The following is a 12,767-nucleotide window of genomic DNA, read 5'->3' on the forward strand; positions in this document are numbered from 1 at the left end:
ATAAATTGGTATTAAGCTCCTCCCTCTGAAATTAGGAGGGGTCTGTGCGTACCTACCTCAGTTAAGCACACGGTTGTCATCAGACTGACAGCATGTAAGACTGGCACAAGGACACAGAACTGACCCTGAAAAAACTGAAACTGTCTGAAAAGTGAGACACGTGATCTCAGTGACGCATCCATAGAAAATCTGGTCTTACTTGACTAATGGCCAGAGCTTCACAGAGACAGTTTGACAGGCATAATTTAAATGGCATCCCACAGATGAACCAGAGAGGGAAGAGGCGGAAGGCCCTTTCTGATAGAGAAAGAGGAAGATCAAAGTTCATATTTTACTCTCAACACACTGACACATATACAAAGCAGCAAGCTGTCTCACATTACTGTATTTTGCCATGCACATGTGCTGCATGTTTTTCAGCAGAGTGATTTCAAACTTGTTTTGCATCAACAGGAAAATATGCCTTTGTGTGGATCTGTTTCCATTTGGATCATTGCAATGAGTGTAAGTTGCAGTTCTTCGCATTGCTTTTCAATTGTACAAGTAAATAAGATGACCACCAGGAATTGTACTGTCATGTCTGTCATGTTGAAACATACCTGTGTGTCTAAAAGTATCAGAAGCATCATAAGGTTACCTCTGTGTATGCCATTCAAAAGGGTTATCAAGCTGGAACTTTTGCTGAAAGTTCAGTAAATTCATGAAATTGTCAGGAAAATAAAGAGACACACCAGGAGAAAAGTCAATAAGGATTTGCAGATGAATTCCAGCTAAAGCGTTTAGTTGCAGGCACTAAGCACACACCAATCCAATGACCTGAATGAGGCTGGCTGATAAATGTGTCCTCTATCCCTGCTATTTATGTTCTCCCTGGACCGGCGTAAGGCCGTTTTATTTCAAGGCTCATGAAGCAAACAGTAATTCCTGTTATATTGCGTTGCGGTTGTAAACGGAGTAACACACATGTGAACTGCTTTGGCTCTTTCGGGTCGCTGCAGGTGGTGCTGCTTCGGGCAGCGGGGCCTTGCGAAGGGGAAGCTCTGAAGATCGGTGTGCCGGAGAACTACGACGGCATTTTCCCCTGGTATCTGACCAAGGTATGCCACCCTGTGCCGCCCTCTGCAACGCTGGAAGCCAGTGGGCCAGGGGGAGAACAGGGGATTTTTTGGACTAATCCACTGCAGACAGATAGCGGGGTATGCTAATCCCACCCCCATGCCTTTGTAATGGAATGCCCCCACCTGCTGTGGAAGTCAGAAGTTTGGGGTCTTGGTTTAATAATACACAGTTTTCAATGTATATTTGTGTGTGTGAGTGTGTGTGTGTGTGTGTGTGTGTGTGTGTGTGTGTGTGTGTGTGTGCGCGCGCACGTGTGTCTGATCCCCTCCCTTAGGGGATCTTGGAATGCTGGATTTTGTGCAGTTTTGCTAAATTAAGAAGATTGTGTTTCTTTCTGGAAACATGCCCTGCTGTGGAGAGGGGTCACTTTGAATGTGGAAAATGACTCAGATAAAAGAAAACAATTGGCTGCATTCAGACTTTGTTAAAAATTCTTGTGTCGATCTACACTTTGAAATCAGTCTTTCCATTGACCACTTCCATTGACTAACTCCATTGACTGATTCTCATCAACAGCAGAAAAGTTAGGCCAAATAAACAAATTATATAAGCAAAAAAAATGTATAAATACAGAAGAACATTCATGTCTATGCAGTGATGCGCATTCAGTGAAAGGGAATGATGTATGGACCACCGCAGCTGTGTTTCTGAATGAACACGCTGTTCACAGCTGCCCACTTTTGTGAGGAACAAGATGTTTCAGTAAGTCCCTCTTTGGGTGAGACACACAAAAAGCTGCTCTCAACTGAAGAAAAAGGCAAAGAAAGTGGAGAGGCTTTGCGTTCTACCTTCTATTATTCCTTTTCTGAGCACTCGGTGCGCAAGGTGCGATTCTGCCGGAAAACGCACTCCCTCCTCGTCACTGAAAGGGGCTAAAATTGGAGTCTCGCCACCATGGCCACCGAAGGCTGATCGCTGAGACGGTGCTTAAAGTGACTGTCGGGTCTTGTCGAAGCTGTATTTTCCTTTGACGCTGTAATTGGAGGCATTGTGGCGCTGTCAGATTGCACAGCTATGTACAGGAGGGGCTCTTTTGCTTTTTTTTCTCCATTTAAATCAAGGCTATCAATACACTGCAGGTTAACCTGACTGGCATCGGTGGTGGGTGGTCGGGTGGGTGGGCTGGTAATTACCTGAACGGCACTTCCCGTTTTGGATCAAAAGAACAAAATAATTACTAAATCGTGCGTGTTATATTGAGAAACACAGGAAAGGTTTTTTTTTCTTTCTTTCGTACGTATAAGGTATATGGATCTGTTCTTGCCTGTGGATCATTTCTAGGATGTTCACAGACATATGAACAATATATAAATAAGTACAGTATGGATATGCATGCTGAAATCATGTTTATGATCATTTTATGTAGTTCTGTCATTATACAGAATATGACCCCTCAGTTCGTGTTTCTAAGGGGGAGCTTGAGGGGGTGCTATTTGACCACCCACTCAATACCTGCCATTTCACCAGACTCTGCACTTTTGTGGAAGGGTAGTTCATGTGGAGCATTAAAAAAATCGAAGAGGTTAAGGCCTCAGGACAGCGTGGCCCATTGATGCCAGGGTCATTGTTGATTGGCAGCTGAGGGCAGCAGGAAGCACGGAATGTGGCGAAATACTGTCAGCTGCAAGTGTTCCGTGATGAGGCCTGGCACGGATCCATCGGCAACCGCGTGCCAGGCCAAATGTGGCAGCCCCGCGTGCACTGTGCCAATCACCAAATGGCGTGACTGCCGGCTCCAGTGCCAGTCTCCCCCCTCGGGCAACATGCTTTACAAACCCTGACCCAGCACGTGGCACATCCCGCAGACAGATCGCAGGCTTTGATGGGAAACCCTGTCTCCGTGGCTTAGTCTGCCAGTCCTGCGTGACGCCCTTCAAACTGTCAGCTCTGAATAGCCTTCCTGTAGAGAAGCAAAACGGCCAGCACGCTTTTACAGGCCGTACCAGAACAATCGCTCAAAAAAAATAGGTCGGGCTACAAGTGGCGCTTACAAGTGGGTGACAAGTGGAACTGAAATCACCAAACAATTTTATGGCTCCAAAATATAATTATAGTTGAGTGCAATTAACACTGCAAAAGCCTCACATTAGGCCTGACTTTTCCTAATCTTTAGATATTTGTCCTCAGTGTGAAATCGACAGTTTCTACTAAACTTGTGTTGATGAGCAATAAAAGATAGGGGTAAAGGGCCCATGGCTCCCATACAAGGGAGTATAACTCATATAAATTACTCAGAATGAAATGTGATTCGATACTCCTCTCAGCTCCCGAATCTCCCAGCTGGGCACAGCAACCTCACCGTGACGGGAGATGAGGAGGGAATATTTGGAGTTGACTCAGGATTCCTGTATGCCTTGAAACCCCTAGACAGAGAGAAGCAGCCAACGTATTCCCTGCAGGTAAGCAGTCATTTCCACTTCATTCGTAGACCCTAAGAGGCATGCCTTAAACTAGTCTTCCCTTGTGGAGTTTGATGGATGCAATAGGTTCAGGTTCTTCTGCCACAGCACAGACACACCGACCTGACTGTGAGCTGGCAAGGCCTTTGCTATTTAAAAGACTAAGTTATCCATAAGGACTTACAAAGTAAGTACAGCGCCAGGCTTGGCCCCCGGACAAAATACAGAGAGGTACACTTGCAATCCACTACATAGTAATAAATACTATGTAGACGTCTGGATATGAGACAACTGGGGGTGCACTGAGGTCCGTCTGGGGGTGCAATGCACCCCTAAGCACCCCCACAGCGCCATCCCTGTACAGTGCATTCATTAAAGTCAAAAAGAGCACAGATGTAGGGCAACCTACCCCCTCTGAACAAACAGGAATGCCTATGCCCATGGCATTGGCACAACATTCCGGAATCACCGTGGGAACGGCGCAACAGGGAGGAGGGCTGATCGGAATCTGACTATCCGACGCACGTCTCTCTCTCTCTCTCTCGCAGGTGTCTTTCACCGTCGCCGAGGAGACGCAGAGCTTCACCGTGGAGGTGTGCGTCAGCGACAAGAACGACAACGTCCCAGAATTCATTGAGGAGAGCATGAGGGGAACGGTGCAGCTGGGACTGCTGAAAGGTCAGAGGGCACCTTAACCTCCCGTCCTTCTCCCCACCTCAGTTTGCTTGAATATCTCAGCATTTCTATGTACCAACATAACTGGCTTTCCTGTCATTTCAAAAGTCTGCTCCGTAGGGCAGAACACTGCCGCTAAAACATTTTCTTGTACATAGATATTTTTAAGAAACAATATAACAGTTTCTTAATTTAAATCTATATAGTTAAGTCATTACGCTAAATGACTGACTTTATAAATTTTTTGTTTGTGGTGCTGTGAATGTGATCTACATAAAGTATGCTCTCCTACATATTTGCATCAGTATTTTTATACATGTATTCTATGCATATGCAAGTCATGCCTGCTCATCATGGTAATCAAGTTCTCCAGAAGTATTAATGAAGGATTAATTAGAAACGTTAAATATGGTATAATAATAATAATAACTACTAGATTGTGATTTCATTAAAAAAATTTGACTCACCTGCTAAACATTCAGTGCAAATAATGGACCCAGCCACAGTTCAGTTTTTTCAGATGAAGGCAGACTGTGCTCGTTCATTTGAATACCTTTTAATAGTTTCTTTCACGCTTTGGTTTGTGAGTACAGATTGATTTACACAGTCTGTTACAATCCATTTGTTAGTAAAATTCATTTCTTATTCTGTGACGCAGGAGTGCAAAACTCCTGCGTCACAGAAAGACCCAGTCCGTAACATTCGAATTCTCTACAAAGCCTTTGGCCCACTTTTGAACGCTACCTATGAATAATCACAAGCAAGTGGCTAAGAATAGTTGCGAGGACATTTTTTGACCAGCAGCCAAGCAAGTATGAGAATTATTCTAAGTCTCATTCTGTTATTCTATAGTATCAGATAGTCTGAGTCATACTCTTGTGTGGATAGCCTTCAGACTTACTGCTCTCTCACTGCATCACATCACAGATGACTCGAACCCGGGGATTAAAGTCACAGAAATCCTTCAGCGGTCTGTAAGGAGATGTAGGCAGGCGCGTGTGTGACGGGCGTGGAGAAGTGGAGCGAGCTGATGTCAATTCAATTGTCGTGACCTTGAGGAAAATGTCTTTCGTAACATGGGTTTAGTCATTGATTGCAGTGTACAGATCTGGCATCTGTGTGTCTACCTAGAGTTTCGGTGCCAGGATCTGCATTAATATGGGATGGCAGTGAGGCATAGTGATAAGGAGCAGGACTCGTAACTGAAAAGTTGCCAGTTTGATTCCCTGTTGGGGCACTGCTGTTTTGCCCTTGTGCAAGGTACCTAACCTAGAACTGTCTCAGTAAATATCCACTTGTTTAAATGGATAACATATGAGAATTGTAAACTATGTAAGTCACTTTGGATAAGAGCTTCTGCTAAATGCTAATAATGTAATACCATTGGCTTTGTTTTGTTAACTGTTCACCTTGTATTTGAAAACTGTCAAGAGATACCCAGCAGCACACTAGAATAAAAGGATCACATTCATTACTGAGGGGTGTAAAGGGATGGGAGCTTATACCATCTCAGGGAGCTGAGCAGATAAACTGACCCAGGAAGCTGCCTAAGTCATGAGTGTATTTGAGCAGATGCTCTTAAAATAGGTGTGTCACAGAAATCAGAGTCAGTGTGAACAGGAAAGATTGTGAACTGAGCAGTTAGTGCGATTAATGAGCATGTGTCTGCTTGGGAAAGCACCATGAAGATATAATGCAGGTTTTCTGCAGCATTATGTTTGGGTTTTGTGGTCCACAAGAGAAATACTGTGTTGCTGTTTTTGTTTTTTTTTTGTGTTATTGCTTCAGGGTTTTAAAGTAGTAAAGACTATAGACTGTAGCTTGTGGACACAGAGATGATTGTCAGACCTAGCGCTGTCTCTCACCTGAAGCAAACATTGAACCGTTGCCGTGTAGGTTTGCTGATTTTAGAAAAGACAAAGCAAGTGGCCTCGAGCTAGAATTATAAAATCACCTTCCACTTTGTGAAATCCATTTCCCTGCTTGACTGGTGGAAGTCAATAATTGAACTGCGAACGGCTCGGGGCCTGGCTTTTGTGTCACGTACGGCTGTCTCATTGGCATGGAAAAATAGAACTTGAAGAGGTTTTCAATTTCTCACATGGCCACTAAAACACTTTGAACACACAAGTCATGCTTTCTTTTTTAAATTTGAAATGGGTCTGAATCTGCAAATATATTTAATGCAAGTATGAATAAAAACATTCAATATAATCACTCCTACCGAAGGCATGGGAGGTGGTAGCCCAGGGAAAGGAAGCATTACAGGCACTACATACATAGTGCATTCAGGTAAACACTTTTTGAGTCATACATCTTTAAACACTGATCAGCTCGCTTTTTTTTTTTTTTTTTTTGCCGGAAATTGCTTTCACTTTCTACTTGGAAATGCACTTCAAGTGTTAATTGTAAGTTAAAGTACAGACTTTTTAAAGAACAGCCCCCTTGGTGAAATTTAAAAATCATCTATCTCGGCACAGTAAGTGCACCTGTACTGTTACCTGATGTGTATAGTGTTGTGCAGCACTAATACGGGGCGTCAGAGTAGCATAGTGGTTAATGAGCAGGACTCGTGACTGAAAGGTTGCCGGTTCAATTCCCTGCTGGGGCGCTGCTGTTGTACCCTTGGGCAAGGTACTTTACCCACAATTACCTCAGTAAATATCCAACTGTATAAATGGATAACATTGTGAAAAAAAATGTAACCTATGTAAGTCAGTCTGCATCTGCTAAATGACATAATGTGATGTAATGTAATATAAAAGTGTATTGTGCCTTGTTAGGGGTCCCGTTTATGAAGGTGGAAGCCTCTGACAGGGATGACCCCAGCACAGTGCACGCTGACCTCCGCTATGGCCTGATGGATCAGACTCCCAGAATTCCCTCCAGCCACATGTTCCTCATCGATGCTCGTACTGGCGAGGTGGCTCTCACTGAGGAAGGTGAGCTCACACGCGTGCTTGTGAAGATCAGTATCTGTCACAGATATATTAGTGAAGATCAGTATCTGTCACACTTATATTAGTGAGGATCAATATCTGTCACACTTATATTAGTGAGGATCAACATTTGTCACACTTATATTAGTGAGGATCAATATCTGTCTAAATTCTGTTTGTGAAGATCAGTGTCTGTGACGTCTCTCTTTGTGAAGATCCATATCCGCTCTCAGGCAGATGACTAGGTTACTGTATGAATCATCATGACTTGAGGTGGTGGGCCAGCTTGTTGATAAAAGCTATCGACTTTCAGACACCACTACTTTGTATGCCTATGATTTCCACTGAATGCTGAACATTCAATTTGCACACAGGTGTACCCGTGTATATTCTGTAAAAACATATTGCTTCTTTAGCGTTGCTCTTGTCTGACTTGTCAGCGCAGGCTAACGATGTATATCTCAACTATATTTGATCTAGTTGTTAGCATGCTATGATTTTGCCCGTGCTAATTTGGTGACTAATTGAGCAGCATGCCACCTGAAAGCCCCCCCCCCATAGTGAGACCTCGATAAGACGGAATAACAGTCCAAGCCAAGCTGGTGCTATTTCTGTAGCCTCTGGTAGAGCTGCTGCCCTTTCACTCTTGGCAGGAACTGGGCCACATTAAAGGCTAGAACTCGCAGCAACCCAGTGGCTGCCTCCATTGAACCTTATTTAGCAGGGAAGTCTGCAAATTACCTCCTTGATTTTAATCCTGCCTCTGCCAGCCCTGAGCCCTGCCGCTGATTGCCTCATTAGGCCGGGACATAAATGACGGAGTTCCTTTCCTCTTGTCATATGCAGAACAGAGGCACTTTGAGCTCTGTGACCAAAGCCCTCCAGATTAGCAGAGCTAAGCGTGAAATGGAGTCGCCGTGACCACAAAGCAAACTTTACCTCGTCAGTTATGTGCACGCCGATTAATGTGATCAAACAACTTGGAAGTCATACTCAGAAACAAAAAAACAAAACATAAATCTCCTGCTACAAGCATGGAACAGTCTGCTCAGGGTTTTTTTTTGCGCTGCTTTTATTTTATTACCTCTTACTTTATGTACCTCCTTGGAATGTAAGTATTGTTTGTTCTAGGATGTGAGCACAGAGAAACAAACCCTTCAGTGATGTAATAAAACATGGAATCTTGCTAATGCTGGTGGTATGTCAGTGCCAATGGGTTCTAGATTAATACAGCCACAGATATTCTATGGCCAGATATTCAACTCCTGCGTTTCTTCCATCGTCTGTGTAGGAGGTTCCAGTTGGGAACAGGATAAATCCAGTACTGCCTGCTTCCCTGCATTCTAATGTCACCAATGTTTGAGGACTGACATGGCATTTAATTGGTTTATTGGTTAATTGGTAGTATCACTTGACTGGTGTATTGGAGAGTACTTGCTACCATTTGATTGGTTTATTGATTCATTGCTGCTACCATCTGATTGGTTCTGTGTGTGTGTGTTCCAGGGGCTTCCACTTTGGACCCTGAGATGTGTGGTCGCTACAGGCTCTCAGTCATGGTCAAAGATATGGGAGGAAAACCTACTGCGTTCTATTCAACCGGCATCGTGACCGTAGAGGTGACCGGAAACACATGGGCCTCACCGGACCCTGTGCGTCTGCAGGAGAACCTGCCTGGCCCCTACCCAATACCCATCTCCCAGGTGAGAACGTACCCGTAAATATACCCAATCACCATGTCCCAGGTGAGAATATACTGTTTAACATACCCAATCAGGTGAGAATGTATCCTTAAATATGCCCAATCACCATCTCCCAAGTGAGAATATACTGTTTAACATATTCAGTCACCATCTTCCAAGAATGTTGGCATTGGAATGACCTGCTCACTTTAAAAGAAGTTAAAAATTAAATCCAAGAATTAAGAGCAAAACCGAACGTAGAATGGATGTATGCTTTCCGAAGCTGAGCTGGATGGACGTTGCCGTAGTTTGTCCAGAGCCATCCCGGTCCCACCATGCTCTGCGCCCATTCCACACGCAGCGCTCCCCCTCTGCCGCCATCACGTCCTGACCTTCATCTCGTTATCCAACATCTACGGCATTAGTCACATCTGCTCTCTCCGGCACAGAACGCAGGGGGATGCACGAATTACGCCGAGCACATCACACATTCGGAGGTGCGGGGATCGCATGCCACAGGGTTATTTTCAATCATTTACCACATTGATCTTTCTAAGTGTATCGATTTTTCTGGTTTTTCCATGTTAGCCTTTTTTTTAACGATCATGCCATCTCTGGGAAATCAACAAGCCGATATCAGTCAATGGCCGTCACAAAGCTGGTGTATCAGTGCTTATTAGGTATAACTCTTACCCTGATTTCTGTTTTCTCACAAACCCATCCTTTCTTGTTCAAATTAAAGTCCTGCTGTATCGATGGGTCAATGGTGAGGCAAAGCCAGTTTAGAGATACTGGTGGCAACAACACATGAGTAAAGAAATAGTTAAACAGGTAAATACAAAAGGAACTGAGTTTGCAGATTCTCTCAAAAGGTCACAGTTGAATTGTGGGTACCAGTGCTGGTGTTGTGGAATCTGTCTCTGAGGATGCTCACGCCTATTGTTGATGGGAAATGCCTGCTTCCAGCCCACTGCACAGGGGTATTCTTACCTGTGTGGGTGGATGGAGTCACAGCTGTTATGAAACACAGATGTGTAGGTTGCATTCAAGTGTGCACACTTTGTATGCATCACTATATGGATTATTCATATTAGTCCAAATCAGTCACGTATTCCATAATTCATTCAATTACTATTGTGATTTACATAATATACATTTTACAGTTGAGTATATTGCTGAAAAATGGGGTACTACCTCTACTTAAAAATGCAACCACAAGTAATACTGAAAAGGTATGAACACATTGCCCACTGACCTACAGGGAGTCAAGCCTGCAGCCTTGTAGTTATAAGCTCAGTTACTCACTAAACCACTCTTTGTGGACTGCAGTTGTAGCCAAAATGGTAACACAGCTGTCATATCGTTGAAGTACCAGGTCAACTGGTCGCTCAAAGAGTTAATCTCAGCTCTGTGGCTTGTTTGTTGTAGTTACAGGGCCTCTGCTAGGATAAATCCTCACTCAGCAATGACTTGCAATAGTCTCTGAAATATAGACCAGGCCTCTTAGATGTGTGATTATATTGAACTCTCCCGTGAGATTCAAGAGTCATGTCTTTCACCACATACACACACATACACACACTTGTCTATGTCTGTGTTGTATTTGCCCAAGTTACTACTGAGAACAGCTCACGTATTCGCAAGATAATATCAATATTTCTGTTGTATTTTACATTTAATTTTGCAGATTTCCAACAGTGCTTTTAAGTCCCTCTGTCTCAGAACAGGTATGTAGCCCTAATGCACCATAATTGGGCTAGAACACTTACGGCCAGTTACGCTGCGTCTCGGATATTTTTCAGTCATGGTACAATGATAAAATTTTCCACATGACGATATTAATGCACTCTCCATGTGCTTATCTCTGGCATCAGCACTCAGTATTTTGTTTTGGATCTCATCCAGTTTACCAAAATCAGACTAACCAGCCGAAATGGCTAGTCACACAGTAATCTTTACATTACATTATGATCAGAGCTAAAACGTCTGAGTACAATAGCCTACCGTTGTATGCTTTTTTATATATAATCTTAAGTGGGTCCTCACTTTTACTTTATAAACAGGACCAGAGGGGAGGACAGAGAGTGCACTGCAGGGTACAGAAACTCCAAACAGCTGACATCACCCTCTCTGCGTCATGCATCTCCAATTTTAGCACGGCTGTCCAATTCAGGGAATTCTACAACTTTCGTTAAACTTTCCAAACTTTCCACAACACCATAATAGCACAGAGAAGGTGATCATGTGCCTGGGGGGTTGGGGGAGGGGGTGTGTGAGGAGGCTTGTGTATACAGTGCAGGAACGTTCCAACTCAATCTGTTCCATCGCCCCTCTTAACCAAACACCCTCGTCTGCCAGTGAATGCTGTGTTCGGGCTCGCGTCACTCCGGCCCGGGAGTTACGAGAACACCAGCTGTTGTTTCATGGGTTATGTTTTTAATGCGACACGTGTGTGTTCAGACTTGCTCAGATTTGCTCAGGTCATAGTTTACCCTCTCGCCAACCTCGGCCTGCTCTTGCAGAATACTGAGACTCCATGTGGAAGCATTGCAGAACTGCCTCTTTGCAGGGCTAAGTACAGTAATATGACATCACAATACATGGAATTCTCTCACTAATAAGCAAAATGTTGGGTTTCTACATCACACTGATAACTGCCACTGGTTTTGATTTCCTGATCTAAGGTTAAGTGGAGTGGGAGCCCTGTTGAATACAGCCTGGAAGGAGAATTTCCTGAGATGCTCTTCACCATCAGCAGAGAGGGGGTCGTCTATCTCAACGCACCCCTGGACAGGGAGACCCAAGACCAGGTGAGTGGGAGTAGCTACCTGAACACCCAATGTACATGAGCCGCTCACACCAACACAAGCACACACAGACACACAGACACACAGGCAAGTGGGACCAGCTACCCGACAGCAATCTGATTCCCTCTGTGTAATTGTACTTATCTGCTTCACCAGGTAACTTTCTAAACAGATCTTGACATCAGCCCATGGCAGAGGGTCTTCCCCAGGCCCCGATGTTACATTTACATTTATTCAGTTGGAAGATGCTTTTATCCAAAGCAACTTGCAAGTGAGGCAGAGTACAACGCAAGCAGAAAACCATAAGGAATCAACAACATTAGAAGCGCTGCATGACCAGGTTTCAATGGTTGGCCAGACGAGGTACAACCTTAAGGTGCATTAGGGTTACATACCCCTCCCAGGTATGTAGCCCTAATGCACCATAATTAGTTAGCTAGTTTAAGGAACACCCCGTGGTGCTACTGCTGTCCCTGCTCAATGAGCTGTTATACTGAATTGCGGGTCCATCACTATTTTAATCCCCCTCCCCCATACACAGAGAGCACGTTTCCGACAGATTGTCATTGTATACCCCAGTTTACAGCCCACAGGGCAGTCGTAGCGCGTCACCGCGTGAATCAGCCCGAATGACAGCCTCTCTGGTAGGTTCACAGCCCCTCCACCGCGCAGCGGCTGTGGGGGCTCTCCGACTGAGATGTCTCTCATTCCGGGAGATGCTAGTGTGTGTCAGGGGTGCGCTCGGCGTGGGAGGGCTTTGTTTTGCACTCTCCTCGTGATAGTTTGAGATGTTGGCACCGTGCGGCGGTGTTGTGAATGGCACAGGGTTGAGTAACAGACTGTACAAGTGAAGAGGAGCTATGTGAAATCCCCACATTCTCCACAGTGAACCCAAGTCCTTTAACCAATCAGCTCCTCAGCTGAGATTCACTGCCAAAGCAATGGCTTAATTTCCCAGAGGCAGTATGAGGTGAGAGATAAAATAGGTCCGCAATTCTCCATTTAAGCAGAAAAGTCCAATTTTGTCTGGCCTCCCTTAAAATAAAGCTGGCTAATATACAATAGATGAGTTAAACAGTAGCACTTCGTTTTTCTCTTCAACAACCATTGTATTGCAATATTATTAAATTTATTTGTGGTGTAATG

The 12,767-nt window shown here is 44.3% G+C and overlaps 1 protein-coding gene across 1 annotated transcript in view; it reads left to right on the forward strand.

Moving 5' to 3' along the window:
- The first annotated feature begins 498 nt into the window (after positions 1-498).
- The window catches only part of cdh16 (cadherin 16, KSP-cadherin), a 28,316-nt gene continuing 16,047 nt past the window's right edge, over positions 499-12,767 (forward strand). The window contains exons 1-7 of the mRNA XM_036544205.1: positions 499-504; positions 999-1,097; positions 3,384-3,518; positions 4,067-4,196; positions 6,977-7,135; positions 8,639-8,835; positions 11,499-11,624. Of these exons, the coding sequence (XP_036400098.1) occupies positions 499-504; positions 999-1,097; positions 3,384-3,518; positions 4,067-4,196; positions 6,977-7,135; positions 8,639-8,835; positions 11,499-11,624 (852 nt within the window). The remainder of the gene's footprint in view (positions 505-998; positions 1,098-3,383; positions 3,519-4,066; positions 4,197-6,976; positions 7,136-8,638; positions 8,836-11,498; positions 11,625-12,767) is intronic.

This window comes from Megalops cyprinoides, chromosome 13 (genome assembly GCF_013368585.1).
Source record: "Megalops cyprinoides isolate fMegCyp1 chromosome 13, fMegCyp1.pri, whole genome shotgun sequence".
NCBI lineage: Eukaryota > Metazoa > Chordata > Actinopteri > Elopiformes > Megalopidae > Megalops > Megalops cyprinoides.